Here is a 23,126-nt window from a genome sequence, read left to right as displayed (position 1 = left end):
CACATTTATGGTAAAACAGTTCTTATAGAAGACCATAAGGAATATAAGGAACTGTTGCCCATAGAGTAAATACTCGAGTAGGTTTTACTTAAACATTAAATTATCATCTGTTAAACACATTGTTTTAATACTGCACACGTTTGGACGTTTCGAAATCTTCTCGGAGCTTCATTGCAGTTCAGTTTCTGTCAATTATAGCTCTTCTTACATAGATGATAAAACATTCCAAACACAGCATGTCTGACCTGTGAATGCCAGAGCAAACACGGAAAAAAAAAAAAAAAAATCTGCAAAAAAAAACTGACCAGTGTGTCAGCAGAGGCGCGGGGAGGAGCTGGACACACTCCGATAAGAAGAACAAAAACAGATGAGGTTTTGTCGCTGTTCGAAATGAATCAAAACAGAGAGGTTTGTGTACTCGCACCCTCCAACATATACAGTATACACACACAAACACACGTCCTTCAAAAAGAGTCCTCTAGCATGCCAACACTGACACACAAACCGCATGCAAGATGTAATGGGGGTTGATTTTTCACAACACAAAAACAGAAGAGCCAATCCAGGTTTACGTGTGTCATGAAGTGGAGTGGAAAGAAATGAGGACGGACAAAACAGCATGGACAGTTATACACAGTACACTGTATACAATATATACAGTATATGCAAAATAGATAGTATACTGTATATAATGTGTGCGTGCATACATTATAACACTTTCCACATACAGTAGTATACATATACAACAAACACAATAGCTTTTGAGTTATTATTCTTAAATTAATCTTTTTAAAAACTTTCAACACGAAAACACGGCACAAAGTTAGAAAAATGTGAAACTAATTTGGATGTCACACTATTCTGTTTCCAAGACTGGTAAAAATGCAAGTTAAAGCACAACACAAGATTGAGACAACTCGAGAAAAAAAAAAAAAAACAGAAGAGGAGAAATGTGGATGATACACAACCTCTCTGTTTAGATATTTCCCAAAAATGATATTGCTCATCTGGAATTTTTGTACATGCAAGAGAGGAATGACCTACAAAGTCACAATAATAAACTATGGTGCATACGAAGCGCCAAACGGGAAACGTCAACACTGTGCGGCATTGTGCCTCCTTCATTAGTTCTGCATTCAGGTCAAATGCTTCGGTGACTTCAACTTAAAAATGATTTTTAGCTTAGTGCCATTCTCTGTGTTCGCCTTCAAGAATGTTGGTGACGTGAGAAGCCACAAAAAATAAATTAAAAAATCAATAAACCCACGCGAGCGACTGTCGGCGTCATCTCGTTACCTTCTTCTTGAAGCTCTGCTCCACCTCCCACAGGTGAGCGTGCTGGTCGGCCACAGCAACCTTCACAGCATCCTGCTTCTTATTGATCCTGTTCCTCCAGTCGTCCTCGCCGCTCTTCTTCAGCAAAGCCACTCTGTATGCGAGAAAGCGCAAGAGGAGGGCGATTTGTCCCGCGGTTCATTTGAGGGAATCAGAAGTCAAGAAAATTGGAATGCAGACAGAGCCGGCCTTTGTAGAAATGCCTCCAGTGATCCTTGCTCAACTGAACCAATGTCAATTATACGATCTTGAACTTTGATAGAGCCGAGCTACTTCTATTTTTGCAGAACTGAAAATCAAGGGAACCATTGACATAATGCGCCCCCCAATGTCAAAATACACCAATGTGGCACCACTCAACTGTAATTGCACTTGCTTTTCAGAGATAATTGTCAGACCACAAGAATAAAAAAAAATGTCGGATTTTCATGAGTTTATTTTCAGTACATTTCGATTTATTATTACGGTCGTCAGTTTCAACTTATTTCAGTGGCCACTGTGTTTTTTTTTTCTCTCTTTAAATGGAAGGGTACCAATATATTTTTTTCCTTGATACTGTACAGATCCTCGGGTTAGAATGTGTCCAAAACAAACCGCGAAGTCCCGCCTCCAAACCTCCACGGAGCGAAAGGAAATTTGAAGCTGCCAAGGTCACATCACAACACAATGTTCAGTTGGATCACAGATGAAAACAGTTTTAAATTTAGCATTGGTTCAAAATTTCAACGCGACTGGAGTGGGACAATAAGGGAGATGAGAGGGTTTATGTTTTGGCTATCCATCCATCCATTATCCAAACCTTTAGATTTTGGTAAACTGCGATGGATCACTTGTCAATACAATAGACTCACAGAAGACAAAAGCTGATGGAGTATTTCAAAATATACAATGGACAAAAAAAACCCAAACATAATAAGAACAGAGGTTCCATTATCAGATGTGACCCACAGAGAAAGTCCAGAGAACTCAGTGACCCAGTGAGGGGACGTCCTTTTCTGCCTGTGGGGCTCAACAAAAACATCCAAAAGAGGGTGAAATCACCTCAGATACAACCAGATTTTGTATCCAGTAAAATCCTATTTGTGAGAGTCTCAAAAACACTTAAAAAAAAAAAAAATCCACTTTGAGCGTACAGGTCGTTACATTATGTCACCCATCAATATGGATTGTCTGGTCAGTGCTTTAAAGGGCGACTGTGAAAATGTGACCCAACCCAGGTTACATAATTCTTGTGGCGCAATCAATACCAGGCTCTGATGCACGCCTCTTTAAATTTCTCAAGTTGAAAATGTCATGTTTTCCATATTTAAACATGTGCGGATACCGCTGCTAAAGCACACTCTATTGACACATTCAAAATATTTGTTGGATAAATGGCATAAAATATACAGTCATTGTGCTTCCCACAAGCGGACTCACCTCTGTTTGATGGACATGTGTTTGGCTGTCATCGCGTCGCACAGATCGTCTTGCGACGTGCCGGCTGTTAGTTCGTCAGGGTACGCGTCGCCCCTCGATGACTCGGACGCTGCTCTGGACCTCACAAAAGTGGGCTCGGGCAGCTCTGCTGCAGATCAACACAGCCATAGAATCAATAATAGCGTTCGACTATGGGCGGAAACACATGATTGGATGGTTAGCTTGAACCTGTACCCAGAGGTCGCCATCCAATTGCAGGGCACATATAGAGAAAAAAAAAACGTTCGCATTCACACTTAAGGACAATTTAGAGTTCTTCATGAATTTATCATGCATGTTTTTGGAATGTGGGAGGAACCTAGTAGAGAAAACTCACGCGAGCAGGGAATATTCAAAGTACACACATAGGCGAGGATTCAAACCCCGAACCTCAGAACTGCGATGCGGATGTATTAACCACTCGTGCTATGGTCAGCTTTAAGAATGCAAATGTTTTCTGCAACTTTGCAGAAGTGTAGCACCTATTATTAAAAAACAACACATGAAACACCTTGTTCTCTTGTTATTATAGCTAATAAAAATTTATGAAATGAACTCCAATTGAAAATAACATTTCTTAACCAAATAAAATAAAAATGAGGGTTCTTAAAAAAAAAAAAAAAAGTAAACTACATTTATAAAACTAAAACAAGCTGTAAATTATGGCCTGTTGATTACATCTTCATCAGTTTCATAAATGAGCTTTGGGGGTTTATTTTTAATGTATTTATTTCAGTAATACTGTTTGGCCGAACAATCATTTGGGAATTGCGGTTTACTTCACTTTATTACTCAATACTTATTGTAATCTTTTTTTATTTTATTTTCATCTTGCATTCAACAAATACTCCACATAAAAAATATAACTACTACTAAAACTAATAAAAGCTACACTAAAATGAAGCATTTCTGACAAAATAAAAACAAATGAACTAATAAAACCCCACAATAAAAACTACTAATTGAATTAAAAAAAACAACAACAGCCGAAAGGAAATAACAACAAACTATAATGCAATATCCAAAACTACTTTAAACCTGGATGGGTCAGAGCCTGACGCAACGGTCTTTGCAAAGGGATATAAAACGAATAAATCTTGAGACCTGACGAAAAAGCACAACAATCTGAACTATTTCATTCATAGCCACCTGGAAAAAAAAACCCATTTTGCACAGCGAACATGAAATAAGTAACCAAATGAAAGCAAATCCTTTTGTCCTCACCTCCACTGAAGGTTCTGCTCCTGTGGCCGGCCGCATGGTGCACTTCCTCCCTCGGATAACTCTTTTGTTCCTGCCTCTCCGGCGACATGTGATGCTCTGAGTCCTGCATATTTTCATCCAACCTCCCTCTGGATAGCCACTGCTCCTCCTCTTCCTCTCGTCTCTCTCTTCCCGTATGTGGCGCGGGCAGAGCCGCCTGCCTGACTTCCCCCTCAGGAGAGGCCAGTTTCCTCTTCCCCCCCGCCTGGTCCGGTCCTTCCTCTGCATATTGCGACGCTCGATAAGGACGGTCACGGTGGTCGTGCGTGCCGAGGTGGTAAGGGGAGCTCGGAGGCGCGGCTTCAACCGGCACCCTCGTTAAGTGGATGTCTCCAGCGTGGTCGGTGGATACTGTGCCTCCTTCTCTCAGCGCCGAGGACGAAGGGAAGTGTTCGAACCGGGAGCCTGTACCATTTTGGAGCTAAGGCAAATAAAGCATGCAAATTGGTCATGGAAACTTAGATGTAACGTATACAAACATTGCCACATGAAATTCCAGAGAAACGTGCTGACTAATCACAGCCTGCCTGGCTCAGGGTACTTCCTGTTCAACGAAGGGTGGCCCGTCGTGTGTTGGCCCGCATCCCAAAGTCATGCCAGCTACAACCTGCACGCAAGGCATCATGCCGTAGCCTAAATCATACTTTATACACGAGCTACGTCAACTACGGTAAGGGATGAAACTGTTGACCAATAATTCGCATCGATGGGATTTGTCCATTTTTTTTTAACCTATTCTCCATTATTCGCTGAAGAACTCATCTATTTGTGGTTTATGTACTCGAGTCAGAGCAATTAAATTATTTTGGCGCTAATTAGTGGTATTTTGGTGTCAAGAAGCTGTTGAAGTTAAATGAAGGTCTTCCTTTAGACAAAGGTAGAGCTTTGCCACTATCTTGTGGCATCTTGGTACCAAAAAGTTGGAGTGAGTTGGCGTTCCATTCAGACACAAGTAGTGCTTTGGTGTCATCTTGTAGCTTCTGTAGGTCATTGTAAACCGTTTGGAGGCGGGGGGGGTCCTCAGCGAATAGCGGAACAGCACCGTGCTACATTTAGCATCTTCAACAGTAGGACTTGTAACTGCAGTTATCACTGCCATCACAATTTTATGCCACATGTTTGTTTTTTCTTCTTAGTTTTTACTTCTGCTCGAAAAATTGTGCTAATCTTGATAACTGTAATAATTTTGCTAAATATAAACAAGTAATTTAACAGTTTCACCTCTCCCCAACCTAACACTTTTGTTGAGCCAAAAGTGAGACGCAACACTTTACGTCCAAGGAGAAAACTTGCAAAACTCTTCCAAAACTCAAAAACATGTCTCGGACATGACAAAAAGCGACACTGAACCAACACCACGAGCACACAAAGACATCTAGCTTGCTGATTTCTGCCCAGCGAGTACACGTCCACAACAATGCAGCTGCTTGCTTGACTGACGCAGCTTGACGATGATGTTGAGTCACGGCTCAATCAGACGCTCGGCCATGCACTGCGCATTCACACCACAAAGACGGACGGGGCTCCCGGTGGGATGCACGCAAGCCACGTGACGTGCCGCCAGAAATGTGCGCTCATTTCTGAGAAGCGCCTCCTCTACATTTCCGCAAATGTACATTTCCTTACTTGGTGGAGTTCGACCGGCTTGTCGCAATTCTCCTGTTCATCCTGGACGTCTACGTACGAAGACTCCTGAGTAGAAATAGGCATACGCCTCAATTCTTTGTCGAACGTATAAGAAAGGGATCTTGCTGTTTACTTTTTTTACGTGCATAACTAATAGTAATGCCACTCCCTGGTAAGAGAACTCTCGCATCTTTGACCTGACCTGAGAGGTCTCACTACTACCTGCAAAGTCATGTAAAAAACATTAAAAGGGAAGTCAATTCCGAAATGTTGTTGACAAAAATATGTTCTATGCAGCCCCGCTAGTCTAAAATCGGCATTCGGATTGACAGTGTGTTAAAGAATATGAGTTAAAAGAGGAAGTCAACCCAAACATATTTTTTTTCAACAATATATTCCCAGCAGGCCCACTAGTTGAAACACGGCATTCGGATTACTTTTGCGTTTTAAGCAGCAAAATGCACTCGTTTTTAGCCATCTCTGGGGGCGGCTATTTTGTCTTCTGTCGACTGAAAATGACATCACAACTGCTCACAACGACCAATCACGGCTGACCTGTTTTCTGAATCTGAGCTGCGAGCAGTTGTGATGTCATTTTCAGTCGACAGAAGTGACAAAATGCCCGCCCCGAGAAATGTCTAAAAACTAGTGAATTCACACTTATTCCCCAAACGCAATATTAATCAGAATCCCATGTGTAGACTAGTGAGCTTGCATGGACCATTCTTGGAAAAAAATGTTTGCGTTGACTTCCCTTTAAGTAGTAAAATCCACCTGTTTTTGCCCATTTCGGGGGCGTCTTTTTTTTGTCACTTGCTATCCACTCAAAATGACATCACAGTTGCTCAGGGCTCAGGTAACAACCAATCATGGCTTAGCTTCAGAAAAAAAGCCATGATTGGTTGTTACCTGAGCAACTGTGATGTCATTTTCAGTCGACAGCAAGTGACAAAATGGCCGCCCCCCAAGATGGTTAAAAACGAGTAGATGTTACCACAAATGCTACTTTAATCAGAATGGCGTGTTTAGACTAGTTATGGCACAAATAACATTTTGGGGTTGACTTCTCCTTTAACATTTAAAAAAAAATAAAATACACTGACTCATCCCATTGTTTAAAAACGGATGGCTGTGTTGTTCTAATGACTGAATTGTGAAACGATTGTCAAAATTGTTTTTGCCCTACCTTCTCCATGTCACCAAGAGTGATGGGTTGCGTCTGATAGCGGGCGTTGTTCCTGCGCTGGCGCGTGTCCGCCCTGGTGCGAGTAACTCTGGTGGGCGGCTGAGCCAGCCGGTTAAAGAGTGCCATCTTCTCCGCCAGGCTGAGTGTGCATAGGTCAGGCTCCTCCTGGGCCTGGACTTTATCCTCCATCGGGGCTTGGACTTGCATGCAGTTCTGAATCTCTTGTGTTGGCTGAGCCTCTGGCGCCTGCTCCCGGGCGGTGGCGTTGTGATGCGATGACGCCTGCAGACTGCGGGGAGGATGACGCCCAGGAAACAGAAAGGAAATACTTAGCTGTGGTCACCTCATGCAATCGAACAAGATGTACTGGACATATTGTATGGCAGGCTGATTTGTGTTGCTGTTTCTTAATTGAACAGAGATGAAATCGGACAATACATGCAGTGAGTCATCCCCACTATTTTTCAATCCTATGTAGTAAAACACAAGGAGGAGGGGGGGGGGGGAAAGAAAAAAAAGAAAAAAATTCCGAGCAATTAGTAAAGATGAATGGAGTCACACACTGGGAGTCGGGTGCGAGCATTGGTGCACACACGCATGTCCAGGATACCTGCTTGGAGGGAGGGCGCTGCAAACTAGGGTGGGGCTAGAGACGCGCGCGACAGCTGTGTGAACCATCATAGTCCGCGGCACATGAGTGGGGGCGCTACCGTGGTCCAGGAGACGGACATATAGAGTAGTCCAACGCACATTGACAGAGAAAACACAGGTCAGAAGGCTTGGAGAAAGAGCAATTCACAAACAATGTTGGGTGTCAGGACACACAACTGTAGATTCCATTTGAAAATGTGTGAGCAGATTTTACAAATGAAATGTTGGAATGAAGTTTTAGGCAAACAGTTTTCTCCGTGAAATGTTAGGGAAGCCCCCTCTCTGTCTATTTTTTAAATCCGTTTGAAGACACATTTTTTATTCTTTGGCTTTTGATCCGACATGAGACTGACACTTATCTGCTGTTTTCTGGTGTCTATTGCGTATAGTACTTTGTGTTTTCATTTATTGCTTTCTCTTGTTATATTATTGCTTAATGTAAAGTCCTCTGTTACAGCTGTAGCTGTTATGAAATGCGCTATATAAATAAAGTTGTATTGTATTTTACATTTCCATGACGTCAGACTTCTCCTTAAAGTGGAAATAAACCCAAATGTTTTCTTTACAATAATATGTTATATGAGCCTCCACGAGTCTAAACACAACATTTTGATTAATATTGCATTTGAGGATATGAGTTAAGCAGCAATATCCACCCATTTTTAGCCATTTCAGGGGGCGGCCATTTTGTCACTTCTGTCGACTGAAAATGACATCACAACTGCTCAGCTCTCCGGCAACGACCAATCACGGCTCAGCTTCAGAAAAGAGGTTAGCCCTGATTGGTCGTGATGTCATTTTCAGTCGACAACAAGTGACAAAATGGCCGCCCCCCCGGGATGGACAAAAACAGGTGGATTTTACTACTTAACTCATATTCCACAAACACAACATTGATCATAATGCCATGTTTCGACTAGTGGGCTTGCATAGAACATATTCTTGTAAAGAAAATGTTGACGTTGACTTCCTGTTTAAACATCAGCGTGCGGCAATGACTTACGTGGTGGCGATGACCACCTCCTCGGTGGTGACTGGCTGAGTTCTGGATCGGTCCTGCGTCCGTCTCAGCCTCCGGTCCACTGCAGCATTTCTTGAGCGGGGTTTACCGGACCCAATGTTTTTCTCCAGTTCCTGATAATTGGAATAACGTGTTGCGTGATCATCAACGAATTGTCAGGATATTTTCTAGGGGAAGTGTTTGCATGAAAAGTGACATGATGAGTGAACTGGCAACATTTAGACAACAATAATGAGCGACCGATCACCCAGATTGCAACTGCTGTCAGAAATGTTTGGAAATGAGAGTCCAGAGTCTGCACGGAACGCTTGAGGCCAATTTCACACTCATGCAGAAGGGAATGCTTGTTCTATTGCGATGCTTCACACCGATCCAAAGAATGCAGTGGAAACAAATCAATATTTCCAGGTTGTTAGTGATAGCAAAGTGAGCCAGCGAGTGCGTTTTTGATTGGAGCACGTAAAGTCAGCTTCGAGTTCGGATCAATGGCGTCAAGGTCGCGTGCATGCGCGTCAAACGTCAGGAGGTAGAAAGTGAAGCTCACCCTGAAGAGAGAGCGCTTGGCCGCGACGCTCAGCTTGGCCCGCTCGTCCAGCTTCTCTTCATCAGCTACACACACACACCAAAAAAGGGAGGGGACAAAAAAATTCAGTCTTGTTATAGCCAATCTGAATAAAAAGGGTTTTAGTTGCACAAACAGCAGATACTCCAACTTGAGTTCACTTTTGTTAAATGCTGCAGTCCAAAAAAAATCTAAAGCAAAGTAAGTAGATCTCATTAATAAGAGGGGGACATTTTTCAGAGATCCAGACACTGCTTGACTAGTTTAATTCTTTAACAGATACAATTTATATAAAAAAATATACATGCTCAAGTCTGTGTCTGCATACAAAAAAATACCACTTCAACTTCATTTCATCAATCTAGGACCTATCTAAGCGATACATTGTTGGTCAACTTCAACATAAATTTACATTTGCTCATCTGCTATAATGGTATTGCAAGGACGCCAAGACTTGGATTTATTGCTGTCCTCTCTTTCAAACACACACCTTATCCTATTCTGACTCAAACGGGAGCAGAGGGAGCAACTGTCAATCAGAGAGAATATTTGTCGGATGATGTCATGTCACATATCCTTCAGAGTGTTTGCTCGTGCAGCCGTGCCACTCGCACCTGTCGACTGACTCAACAGTGAGGCCACTCACTGGCTCTGTGGTTCCTCTTTGCTCCCAACTATGTATGGTGCGGCCGCAAGGTTGTAAGCCCCATTGCAAAGATTTGCAAAGTCAGAAAAACAACCAGGAATTATTATGAGCTATCGAGTACAAGAAACTATAGCTTCATTCTTGTTAAGTATTTGCATCGGCAACTCTAACCCTAAACAAATACAGTCATAGCTCGCTCTTTACCTTCATTGGAAGCCAGCTCGGTGCTCACGCAGGACCTTCAAAAAGAACAAAAAGAAAAGAAATCAGTCAAATCAGCAAGACATCCGTGGCGATGAAACAAAAGCCGTGACGGGCTGTTAGGAAGAAAAAAAACAGAGTGAGCGCTCTTGACGCGGCGGACGAGAAGCATTTCGGTGAGAGGCAGACAGTTATGGTATGCTGAAAATGTCACGGCGAGTGTTAGAAGAACAGTAAAGCAAAATAAGCCGGCGAATTAGGCGGCATTACACACGTCGGTTCAGCTGCCAACAAAGGACAATTCATGCTTTCCTCGTATGACCACACGTAACGACCGCTGCGGCGAGGCCCGATCAGAACAACCTTTGACCTTCAATCATTGTTTCTGTTTGCTAATGTTGTGAAAAGAAAGAGGCTCATACGCCACCTCGACATATTTTCCTGCCACGGAAAGTGGCCTGTGACAATAATCTGACTCATGTGGTAATGTGATGATGGACTTAGTGCAAAATTGCTTTTACGACACATGAACACTGTTCAGATTTCTCAGACATGCATGACGACACATTTTATCCTGCAGGGTACCTATCAGTCTCCTGGCGCTCAGAAGTGGTGATGGGCTGTGTCCTAAACCTCTCTGATGTCTTTCTACACTCGCCTGGAAAGATATACTGAAGGGGTCTGCGCCCCCCCCCCCCCCTCTGGCCCCCCTTCCCTTGCAAAAGTACCCAAAGGAAAGAAAATACAACATGTGAGGGCGAGACAAAGAGCTGAGTAGCGACAATTCATTTGTTCAAATTATGTGACACACGCATAAATTAGGAATGACATTAAGCACATGCATACGTGTTAGATTTAAGAGTCCAAATCTTTATTGGCCGCAGATACAAGTTATGGTGCCAAGAAAGAGGAAGACAAATGTTAAAGCAGGCATAGCGCTAGATGAGTAACGCATGAGTGTGTTTTCTACAGAAAAGCAAGTCTTTAATACCGCCGGGCGCCAGCCAGAGTTGCTTGTTAATCAATGTGCAGCAGTCGACGCTAGCTAACAAGCGCAAGCGCGAGGTCCACAGCAGCTAGCTCGTAGATGCCTTTTTCCACCTACAGTTCGGCTCGGCCTCTGGTTGGAGGAGCGGCGGAGCTTTCCATGTACGAATTTCTGAGCTGGGCCACTGACACGCGGCTGTCCTGGAGAATCTCGCCGTTACTTTTCTGGAGCTCCCGAGGATGCCGTGTGCGGTGGTGCGAGCTCCTATGACTCCGCTCTTGATCGCCGCGATCTGCTGCGGGGTGGACGAGTGCTGCCTTGGGTTGGATGTGAGACGCGGACACGCCTTTGTGGACGTAAATGACATTTTCACGCTCCCTGGGCCTGCTGCTGGTTTCTTGGCGACGGCTGCTCCGCTCCGGGTGTCTGGACGGCTCGAATGTTTCCCCTCTCGTTCTGCCTCTGTGACCTCTTGGTGCAGGATCTTCAATCTCGGTAAACGCTTTGGAGGTACTCATCTCATCTTCTGCTCGGCCTCTCCGCGGGTCCTCAGTGCTCCTCTCCCTGCGGCGGATCTCGGAGGGCAGTACGGCTTTCCTGCTACGCAAAAGGCCCTCTGTCCTAACGCCGCCCGTCTCCTCACTTTCTTCGTCTGGGAGCTGCTCCACTCTGGATGGAGCACCAGAGGTCATGGACAGATAACTGGGATAACCAACGATATCTGGTCCCGCTGGTGGCCCCGACGGACAAAGCAGAGACTGTGCATGGTGGTGAGGGTGGGAGTGGTCCTGCTCTGGAATCGTCGGGTCTGTGTCGTATCGCGCAGAAGGCTGGTGCTGAAATTGTCGGCGGTATGCCGGAGCCTCCGCGACACTTCCCGGCTCTGGGCTCCTCTGGCGACCGTCGTCCTTGGCAAGCCTCTCCCTAACTCTAATTCTTCAGGGAGACAAAGACCCGGTTAATATTTGCACTAAATGCTTATCAAAATCCAAGCCAAGGTAAAATGTAGAAAAAAAAAAAAAAAAGATAATTTGTTTGAATGGGATGTCAACAATTCTTCCATAGAATCAAAGTCTGCATTATGAAATACTGGATTCAATGATCAAATTAGTGATTAAATTGGAACCACTTGCTTCTTCCTAACTACCTTGGTTTTATTGTTGAGTTTAACAACCTGGAACAGGTGAACTACAATTTTCTTGATGGATCCTTTAAGCAATTGGACATTCAATACTAGGGCTAGGGTAAAAAAGGTCGGGCAAGTCAACCATGAAAATAGGTTATGGCATTCACACAGACATTTCCAATCTACATACATAAAACTCCATTGTACTATATTCAAACTACTTATGAGGGTTTCATAGTCTATTAGCACTCTCCATTGGCGGAGAGTTGACGCTGCAGTCAAGCAACGAGCTTTTCCCTGTCAGGGGTCGCCACGGCGATTAAATGTTTGACACAGTTTTGGCAAATCCAATTAATTACTCGATTAGGGCACTCTGATGAATATTGCGTTTGTGGAATAAGTGTTAATCCACTCATTTTCAGCCATCTCTAGGGGCGGCCATTTTGTCTTCTGTCGACTGAAAATGACATCACAACTGCTCACAACGGCCAATCGCGGCTCAGATTCAGAAAACAGGTCAGCCGTGATTGGTCGTTGTGAGCAGTGGTGATGTGATTTTCAGTCGACAGAAGACAAAATAGCCGCCCCCAGTGATGGCTAAAAACGAGTGCATTTTTTTTGCTTAACTTATATTCCACAAACGCAAAATTAATCAGAATGCCATGTTTCAATTTCAATTCTACATGAAATAATTCAACCAAAGGATGGATGGTTAAAAAAAAATAAGATCAAAAGTTTCTCAATTATGCATAACCTTGCCAGTGAAGGTGAATATGTTAATTACGAACACGAATCAATCAAAACTGCATCATTCCTGCAATATGACTCTGCAATATTACAGTCGGTTAATAGGTTGTATGTTATTGTGGAATATGGTGCAGCCCTTCAATGTATTTCAGTAAGGGGATTCAACTGTTCACACCGGAATGAGGTTGAGAATGAAGTTATTATCTCGGGAAAGGAAGCTGAAACTCGGGGCAGTGTGGATGATGACGATGGGGCCAGCAGGCTGTCAAAGCTCAACAGCAGAGATTCTTAGGTGTCATCTGATCAATTCGGCATCAAACTACATAACCATGGTTTAACAAAAAATAAAACAACATGGAAAAAGGAGTGGTTTAAGAAGTAGAGCTAGGTCCTTTGCTGACAGGAAGAATCACTGCTCTTAAGGATTGATAGGGAAGAAACATGAGGGTGATTTTGGGGTGAGACACGACCAGCTTTGGTGTACCTCGAAGGCCAGTTGATTAAGGAGTGGGTGTCGCCATCAGCGTCAGTCTTGAGGAACCAATCAGTGCACAGTTTTGCCCTTGTACTGTACCATTGAAGGGAAATATGTGAGCGCATGGGCAACAGGTAGATTCTACGGTTTTTTTTTCTGCCACGCAGACACAAACAATTTACTCGTAATGTACATGGTGGGTGCGTTGGCCTTTTAAGAATGCTGATTGACTCTCTAAAGAGACATTGAGCTCATTCGCTGCCATTGACGAATTTACTTGTCTTTTCACAGTCCAACCACGCAATCCCAGGAATTTATTTATATATATATATTTTCTTCTATTTTTTTCAAACGTTAGGGTAGAAGAGGGTCTGAAAATGTCTGGCAGTGAATGTTAATGACCAATGCGATCTTGACCGAAGTCTCCCATACACAAGCGGCTTACTGACACAATTTTGTCCTCAGCTGCTCACACAACATGAACACTGGCAGCCCATTTTAAAACAATATAGCAAAAAGGTGTTGAGAAAATATGCAAATGCTTTACTGTACATGCAACGAATGAAGCATTTAGGTCAATTTGACAGCGCCGGAACAAATCATAAATTTAATTAGGTCTACTGAATTAAGTTTAGTCAGAACAAGACGGTGCTGACCTAGATGAACTCAGACTATCATCAGACTGGTCACATGGAACAGATTAAGTAAAGATGACCAACAATTGTATATAATACACCAGTTATTTCATCATGCCCTTGTGTAGAAAAGATGTGGCCAATGAATCACACCAATCTGCATACTAATCTTCACTTTCCAGCACTAAAGTGGAATTACAACAAGCCAAAACAGGGGGTGAGGGGGTTATCTAAATGAGGCAGGTGGGCATTCAATCTGGGTGTGAATTAAGATCCTCCCACAGCGTCCCTACTCCCATTCCCGATAAAGATAAAATAAAAGCCCAAAGAGAAGCCATTAACTTCGCTCCACTACAAAGGCAATAGCAGTATTGCGACAGCGTGGCCCGGAGTTGAACTAGAAGTTTCTCAATATGGCATATTTTGTCATGGCGTAAACTAGAAGAGGGGTCAGGAGCAAAGGGTCGAATCAGATCATGGGAATATGCCAAAAAAAAACAGATCATTTTAAAATTTGGCAATACGTTGGCTGGGAAGGGAAAAGGAAGACGAGAACTCACCCTTGTCTGTTGAGTATGTTATGGGCCTGCTGCTCAATAAAGAGGTCGCCAGGTGACACCCCGTGTTTAGGTGAGGGGAGAGAAGGCTGTCTGCTCATCTTGGGTGAGCTTGGCGGTACGCCTGTGGCTGCGCAGTCCTTAGCGGGCACCCTGGCACCGGACGACAACGATGTAACATCCATGTAAGTGGACGGCTCAGGAGCGGCTGCTCTGCGCTGATTCTCCAAGTTCATGAGTCTCTCCCTCTCCGAGAACGAGTCTACCCTGCTTCGACTCATTTCGCAGCCGGCCTCGGCGTGGCTGCGTTGGGGCACACTTTGCCCTCTCCTGGGGCTACCGGTGGAAGCGTAGGAATTCATAGCGACATCGCTCGGTTCATCCGGGACAAAGTCCCCTCTGTTGGGCTTCTCAGAGCCCTCGGATTCTTTCAGAGTATGAGTGTACCGGGATGGCTGCTCCATGTCGGGCTCCTGGTCCAAAGAGATGCCATAGCGCTCAGCTAGCTGCCGACGGCGCTCCGCCTTGTAGCGGGCAATGCGTTCAGCTTTGGACACTAGCTCTGGGGCACCTTTGGTGGACGATGATGAACTGTAAACATGATCGGCGTGATTGGAGGCTTTGGGATCGGATCTGGTTCGAGGTCTGGACTGTTGCTCGGGAACCATCGGCTGCATATCTGGATTTTCAATCCCTTCCGTTCCATACCTTTGCGCTGTAACTACAGGGGGCTCGAGTTAGGTCGTTTCTGGATGCCAACAACTAAGTAGTGAGTCGTCGTAGCATCTCACCCCCACATGGCTCGCAGGGGTCAGAAGCTCTTGTGTATCGCGGTGTATCCTCTTCCAGAAGTCGATTGGCCACCAAATTGGGCAGGAGAGATGGCTGCGCCTCACCCTCGATGCCTTCCAATCGCCGAGCGATGCGCTCCTTTCTAAGCACGCGGACAGGAACAATGTGATGATCAGCAGTAGATTCAATAGCCAGCACAATAATGTCCATCAGGTCCCCACCTGTTCATTTCCCAGTCACTCGTGCTTGTAGTGATGCCTTCAAATCGTTTCCTCAACTCAGAGACTTACAAAGAAATGGGAAAAAAAAAAAAAAAATCAGCGAGCTAATTTCTATCTTTAAGAAATCACACACAAAAGATATTTTGTGTTGGTTGCTTGGTAAAATATTATTGAATATTTCCAGTGTCAAGGCTGCACTCAATGAAAGTTCAGTTATTAATGAAAGTTGGCATAGAAAGTGAATTCTTGATTACAGAGCCAGAATGTAAACACCTGAGTGTTAAGGGCCACCCGCATCTCATTACATAATTACAGCATATTCATATTCACATACTGGTATGTGGCCATGGCTTTTTAGTCACAATGGATCTGCGTTTGGAATTTAATATAATATTTAGGCTTCAGTTACTATACAGTAGTTATTTTTGCTCATACAATATGGCTGGACAAAGTTGACCAAAAAATGCGAGTGTTGACAATCATTTGCAAATGTTGTAGGAAAATATAAACAATACATACCTTTGTTGAGATTAGCCAACAGACTAACATCTATATCTTTGGTAACTTTGATTGGGTCACCTTTTTCGTCGAAAGAGAATTCTTTTGGGAAGCTGAGGGTTAAAGGGAAAGTCGTATTATTGCCTATAGAAACAGGAATGCTGTGTTGTTGATAGACCTAATTCAAGTACTTTACAGGATTTTTGTACATTAACCGGGATTTGGTCAACAATTCATACAAAAAAAACTTGAGGCAGAATAGTTTTGAATTATGTATCCATTGATTCATTTTTATTAAAGCGGACGTCAACCCAACCAAATTTTTTTCAAGAATATGTTCCCAGCAGGCCCACTAGTTGAAACACGGCATTTTGAGTAATTTTGCGTTTGTGGAATATATGTTAAGCAGCAAAATGCACTCGTTTTTAGCCATCTCCAGGGGCGGCCATTTTGTCTTCTGTCGACTGAAAATGACATCACAACTGCTCACAACAACCAACCACGGCTGACCAGTTTTCTGAATCTGAGCCGCGATTGGCCGTTGTGAGCAGTTGTGATGTCATTTTCAGTCGACAGAAGACAAAATGGCCGCCCCCAGAGATGGCTGAAAATGAGTGGATTAACACTTATTCCACAAACGCAACATCAGAATGCCCTGTTTCAACTCGTGGGCTTTCATAGAACATTCATATTCTTGAAAAAAAATGCTGTTCTGAACCAGGTCATTTAAGCAAGGACTTCGAATTGTGATACGTTTCAGTTTGACCAAAACTTACGCTGACATACCCAAAAAAATGTCTCTTGACTTATTTGGAATTTGATTCAAAACCACAAAAGATTTAGTCCAGAAAAAACAAACAGCGCTGTGTGAGTTTTTGCCCCTTCCAGACCACACAGAGTTGTGCGGTGTGGAAGACCAAAAACACCAACTCCTTTGACCGCTACATTCACAATGCTGTTAAGTTAAGGCTTCTTTCCCACACTTGTGTTACTGCAGCAAAGGTAACTTAACAGTAGACGGCTAATTTGTAGGCTGGGTGGAGTATTTGACAGCCTGCCAGCATGCTGAGCAGTGCCTCAAATGCTGCAGTAGGAACGCACTATATTAGCACGCGGCAAGGTGACATTTAACATTTACTTAACTGGACATGAACACCGGTTCTATTCTAGGTTTACCTTCCGTCTCTTCCTTTTCTACTGACACCCCAAAAAGACGTGCTGAATATGTTAAAAGTCAAATTCTCGTGAGGTTTTTCATCAGAAATGTTTTTGTGGGGTGGCCAGGGTGACAACGTCTCACTGGTGGTCAGAGCGGGACGCGCCTGGCCACCACGTAGCTCCGCCCCACGGTATTCAGCATCATCGTCACGGCGATTCGTTTTTTTATATGGCGCACGTCGTTTTGAGCGGTTTCAAATCCAGACACAGTCATTTTGCCACGTGGGTGACTTTTCGAAGATCCTTGATTTATTTTGTGCTAGAAGTTTAAAAAAAAAAACAAAAAAAAACAAAAAAAACACTTCAGTTCTCATACTACTGTATCTTACCTAAGAGCTCTCCTCTGAAGCAATCTGGTATTGCCAAGTGTGATAGGGTTGTCACTTGTGAGTCCTGAGGACAGAGGAGCAAAATTAAAATTAAATTAAAAAAAAAAAAAAATCACATTGTGTCAAGAGATACAGAAGTCACTATTGGATGACATCATTGCTTCAGTATCTTAGATATTTGCGTGCGCATGATGTCATGGCCCATGACTTTTTAGGAACAGCTGGTGTGTCGCAGGCACGCATGATCGCACGTCAAGGTTGCCGTCGTGCAAGTGCAGGCTGGGACAATGCCAGGGAGAGTCAAGCACGTTAATGTCTCCGGGCGGTACAAACAGTATGAAAAATGGAAGACAGCCCAAGGAGAAATGACTCGTCTCATTCCTTAAACCTCAAACCATAGTTTTTGACACGGTGTACTCTCCACTCCGCCGGACATAAATAGATGAGAAAACAGACTAAAATCAATACCCGCCGGACAATGGCCACCATCAAAAAGTGGTGAGGGGTCCTGTCCTCAAATGTTTGTTGGAATCTTTGGACCTGAGAGTGGCTTGATCCAGGCAACTTCACGACAAACATGTGGTCTCACTTCATCCCCTTCGGGTTCACTTCAGGGCTGAGTCACGCACTGGCTTCACATTGCCCCGCCCAAAACCTTCCCCTCGAGACCCCATTCTCTTATCGGTTGGTCCTATTAGGCATGTTAGGGTTGATACTTTAAATCAGTCCCACGTGAGCAAAAAAAAATTGGGGGGGGGGGGAAGAAAGAAAGCTTATTTGCAGAGGGCAGTGTGCCTGGCCGTGTTTGGGGAGGGTCTGGTATTGTTTCAGCTGGTTGGAAAGAGCCGAGATGTGTTTTCTGTTGACGGCAAATGTAATGGTTTGATTCTAAATTCTCGTCCCCATGAAAACGGACTCATTCAAGAAATTCAAAACAGCAGTGTTACATCAGATATTGATGAATGAAGGTCTCTCCAAAACGTCTGTGACTATAAATCTGGAATTAATGATACTTCGGTGAAAAGTAAAGTCATTAAAGTCTTTATTTTCTGGCTTTTGATTTTATGTGACTTTCACTGAAAAGTAGACACGAATGTTATTTTCACTGGACAATTGGCAGTAGTACTACATAATGCTGAAATATTTTTGGCAACATCAAAACTGGAGAACCAAGTATCCAATTCCGATTTAATGCTTGTATGAGATTTTTTGGCACTGTCTATTTATATTTACAATTTAAGAGCCACTTATCCAAGATGTCTGTGTTTACGTTCGAGGAACACGTTTAGTAACTGGCATGCACAGATGGCCAAACGGTACGCAAATCACTCCAAGTATTTGTTAATGAAGAATAAATGAAAATGTTTGGCGTTTCTTTCACATTAAACGGAGCGGTGTCATCACAATACACACAAGACAAACAATAAAATTAACAGGAGCTACTGTACTGTATTCACATTTCTAAAATGATGGCTTAAGTCTTTTGCAGAGCACGACGCAGTGACAAAACAGACTTTTCCTTTGAGTAAATGTATCGCTGATTTTGTCAGGTCTACAAATTAGGGATGGACCGATTATCAGCCAGGCCGATTATCGGCGGCAATATTCTTCGTTTTGATGAAAATAAAACTGTGTTGGAATCAAAACAAAGATATGTGAAAGTAACATTTTCTGTCATTTGGAAACATTGGAGAACTTCATTTACTGTCGAAAACTATATTGAGCTATTTTTTCTAAATGTTTTAATTTCACTTTTTAAGACAAGCTGACGATCCAGGTGCTCCCTGAACTTTTTGTTAGAATTTCGTAACAAAGATGTATATTGTCAAAAAATTATAGTAATAATAATACCCCAAAAAAATCTACATTATGCAAATCTGAAAATGTGTTCAATAAACATATGCTGAAAGATGTTTCAACAAAATTACATTTTCTTTTTTTTTTTTTTTAGATTTTGATGCCAATATTTGCTTTTTCACCAAAAACTTATATCGGCTCCAAATATCGGCCGCCTTGACTACTAATAAATCGGTATCGGCCCTGAAAAAAAAACATATGGTCTATCTCTACTACAAATACTTGAACCCTAAACTCAATGACCTTCACACCTAACAGAGCCTTTTTGGTGACATGTGGGGAATTAGATCTCCCTTAACCATACAATGGCAATTCAGACACAAACATAAAAACCTTCATAATGACCAAAGACCTCGAAAAGTCTCTGCATGGACAGGAATGCAGAGAAACACTATGTCCGAAACAGCTGGCAAAGAATTCTCCTGGAATCCCTCTGAACTATACCACACATTGGGTTTACATTGACAAAGATAAGAATGACGTCATAAATCGGTGGACTGTCACTTGGAATCTGAAACAGGGGAGGGTTTTTGAGTCCTAATATTAAACTCTTCGGAATCCAAAAGACCAGCTGTCTATAGGAAAACCAAGTCATCCTATTGAATGTGCCTGCTGCCAAATATTAACATGAGTGTCAGACAAACACTCAGTGTAGCAAAACCTAATAGCCAACAAGGGCAGAACATATGTTCAAGGTGAGATATAGGATTAACTTTGATGCTTGGGATTACAGCGTCCAAAAGGAAACGTGTCATCCTTTAGCTGACTGCATTACATCACACTGTCTGTGTGTGTGTGTGAGTGTGTGAGTGAACATAGACGTCTACTTCCCCAAGCAATTACCCACATACTCAGTCTGCCGTCTCCATTCATTGAGGGGGACGGCCTCAAATTGTGACTAAAGCCTTACTGTGAACAGCTTGGATGGCAAAGCGTTACAAAACAGATGGAGAATCACAAATTGAGGCGAGGCCAAGGCTGCAAACACTCAGATTTAACAAAAGGCTACACAATAAGCCAATTAGGCTTTCAGTGCTAATAAGAACTAAAATGCCACTCTGCGCAAGCCTCAAAAGACCGAATAATCCTCATTTGGAACCAGGCCGCATAGACCCCTTCCCGCATATGCCTGGATATTATCGTTAAGTTTCGTCTTTGGTACATTCCAAAAAAATTATATACATCATTTGCAAATGATTAAAATGTGCTGCATTAACATTCTATTATTTTAAAGGAAAAAGGGAAAAACTCGGTTCTGGGTCTGAAAACAAGCAGTAAAGAACATCAATGTTCACTCAAGCAAACTCCCTGCATCTGGCATAAAAGCCTCAAACTGTGAGCGGCTTCTTGTGGACTGCAAGATATTCCCACCTGGGGGAAGCGGGTCTCAACACTCAGTCTTTACTTGGGAAACATGACAAAGACGGGTGGTCAAGAGAAGCAGACACAGATCGGCGATCAGCCGCCAGTGTAAAATGATTTGCACATACGGGCGAAAGGTCACATACCTGGACTCCATCACATTCTGTCAATGTATCGGAAGTACAAACAATTGCAATTATTGTAAGTACATAAAATATAGGCATATATTACAGTATCAGTGTGCAGTGAGCTAATTCAGCAGGCGTCACATGCTTTTGAAGAAAAACAATATTTTGCCTGATTTTTGCCAATTGCACACAGTTAAAGACTCAACTGACAGCTGTCTCATTTGTTTGAAAACACATGCCTATTTCATTTTCAACTGAAAGTAGTTCAGTAGACCGATATGTTTTTTTTTCAGGGCCGATACCGATTACTAGTACTTCAAGGCGACCGATAACCGATATTTGGAGCCGATACAATTTTTTTGTGAAAAAGAAAATATTGTCATCAAAATCTAAAAAAAAAATAAAAATTGTAACTTTTTTGAAACATCTTTAAGCATATGTTTATTTAACAATTTTTCAGATTTGCATAATGTCGATTTTTTGGGGGTATTATTATTGATATACATTTTGGACAATATACATCTTTGTTACCAAAGTCTAACAAAAAGTTCAAGGAGCATCCAGGGTCGTCGGCATGTCTTAGAAAGTGAAATGAAAAAATAGCTCCATATAGTTTTTGACAATAAATTAAATTCTCCAAAATTTCAAAATGACAGAAAACTTTTAAATTGATTTGTTATCAGCCATCGGATGTTTTAAAAAGGCCGATGCCGATAATCGTCAATACACAGAATATCGGCGCCGATAATCGACCCGGCCAATAATCGGTCCAACCCTACCTCTAATACACTGTGCACAAAGTTGCAAGTGAATTTCAGCAGCACCAATGTTGTCATGACATGAACATGCCACTGTAACTAAAATACATAATTAGCGGGAATTGATTCTGCAATTCACAGGTTTGAGTCTAATGACAGTGAGGTTTCTCGATTATTGTGCAAAATCATTCAAAAAAGACTTTCAGTTCGGCTGAGTTCTCAAAGCTGACCATGCTTAGCTCCAACGCATCCACAGCATGTGACTGCAGAGCTGTGGTGACAGGTCCGGTGACAGACACATTTGAAACTCTACAGCAGCCGCCGCAGAAATATAACTAATTGCACGATATAACGATATCACATACAAGGGCTGTATAATGGATTCTACCTTAACACTAATGTTCAGTTCTGATTGACATTTTCACGGGTGTTAATTCGGCAACATTGTTGGTTACTGTGGCTGTAGTTCACATTCGTGGATAGAATTAATTCATTATTCAACACATTTGCTAAATTTGACAAAGAAGAATGGTGGCTGGTGAAATAGAAATACTGCTAAATGACAACGCTGTCATTTAGTTCATTTCACATGTCAAAAAGATTTATTACGTAAGCCTAAAGAAGAGCATCACAAAGAAAAATAGTTTTCCCCCCTCAAAGTTTAAGACCAGGTGTATGCACATCGCAGAAAGCTGCCTCCCTAGAAAAAAAAAAAAGAAAAAAAGACTGCATAGTTAAGAGTCCTTTATCTCGGCTCTGCTGTCCTTGGAGGCTACAGCTGCAGTGCAATGACAGCTGACTGAAAAAGAAGGACGTTGAGCAGAAAGGAAGCAAGTCTGCTGTGCATCACTTGACAACTCCTCTGATCTTATCCCCAGCTCCTCAATCTGTGTAATCTGTCACCAACTCCAAAAATGAATCCCAACGCTATGACCTGAGCTGTAGGGACAAATACTCTTACCTTCACTGCTAAACTTGACACGGCTCAGATAATTAGAAATCCGTGGGTTCCGGTGCATTTTGGCAAAAAAAAAAAAAAAAAGTTATCGGAGAGAGTGAATTTTAAAAAAGAAAATAGATGCAGCTGCACAAGAGGTGATGCAGCGACAAAGCTGTTTTGATAAAAAGCTTTGGGACAGAGTGAGGGAGGGAGAGAGAGAGAGAGAGTGGGGGAGAGAGAATGAAGTCAAGTAGCATTCAAGTCAAGGAGGAGAGAGAGTAGCGAGTCTAGCTGCAGGGCTAATATCAGTCAGGAGGTCCTCTCAGGGTGCCCACCGCCGCCGCCAACAACATGCAAAGCCCCAAGCTGCGCTGCACACGCTAAGCTCATTAACCGAGGCCCGGTGACACAGGCAGAGGTCCAGACACGGAGGAGCGAAAAAGATGAGTGCGCGAGCGAGAGGCAAGAAAAGTTGGGAGTGTCCGAGGAGAGTGCTGCTTTCCAAAATCCTTGGCTCCTAAACACCAGCGGGTTGCCAAAGAAACC

At 42.9% G+C, this 23,126-nt stretch overlaps 1 protein-coding gene across 9 annotated transcripts in view; it reads right to left on the bottom strand.

Annotated features, from left to right (window-relative positions):
- svila (supervillin a) overlaps positions 1-23,126 on the bottom strand; it is a 51,535-nt gene that overhangs the window by 14,440 nt on the left and 13,969 nt on the right. For 4 of the 9 annotated variants that reach the window (XM_086021223.1, XM_086021224.1, XM_086021221.1 and 1 more), the window contains exons 1-14: positions 22,602-22,679; positions 17,536-17,599; positions 16,010-16,101; positions 15,491-15,554; positions 15,269-15,411; positions 14,481-15,198; positions 11,055-11,873; positions 9,953-9,987; positions 9,085-9,149; positions 8,523-8,653; positions 6,869-7,157; positions 4,018-4,477; positions 2,755-2,902; positions 1,297-1,429 (exon numbers count right to left, since the gene is read on the bottom strand). In XM_086021223.1, coding sequence (XP_085877349.1) covers positions 1,297-1,429; positions 2,755-2,902; positions 4,018-4,477; positions 6,869-7,157; positions 8,523-8,653; positions 9,085-9,149; positions 9,953-9,987; positions 11,055-11,873; positions 14,481-15,198; positions 15,269-15,411; positions 15,491-15,554; positions 16,010-16,101; positions 17,536-17,599; positions 22,602-22,659 — 3,219 coding nt within the window. In that variant the 5' untranslated portion in view covers positions 22,660-22,679. Of the gene's footprint in view, positions 1-1,296; positions 1,430-2,754; positions 2,903-4,017; positions 4,478-6,868; positions 7,158-7,478; positions 7,575-8,522; positions 8,654-9,084; positions 9,150-9,952; positions 9,988-11,054; positions 11,874-13,294; positions 13,379-14,480; positions 15,199-15,268; positions 15,412-15,490; positions 15,555-16,009; positions 16,102-17,535; positions 17,600-22,601; positions 23,009-23,126 lie in introns of those variants that run through there. The other 5 variants (XM_086021229.1, XM_086021226.1, XM_086021225.1 and 2 more) reach the window with 5 other exon arrangements.

Source organism: Filicampus tigris, chromosome 21 (assembly GCF_054856515.1).
Source record: "Filicampus tigris isolate MCC_2025a chromosome 21, RoL_Ftig_1.0, whole genome shotgun sequence".
NCBI classification, from domain to species: domain Eukaryota; kingdom Metazoa; phylum Chordata; class Actinopteri; order Syngnathiformes; family Syngnathidae; genus Filicampus; species Filicampus tigris.
The sequence above is the reverse complement of the archived record's forward strand: the minus strand, read 5'-3'. Positions and strand labels throughout refer to the sequence as shown.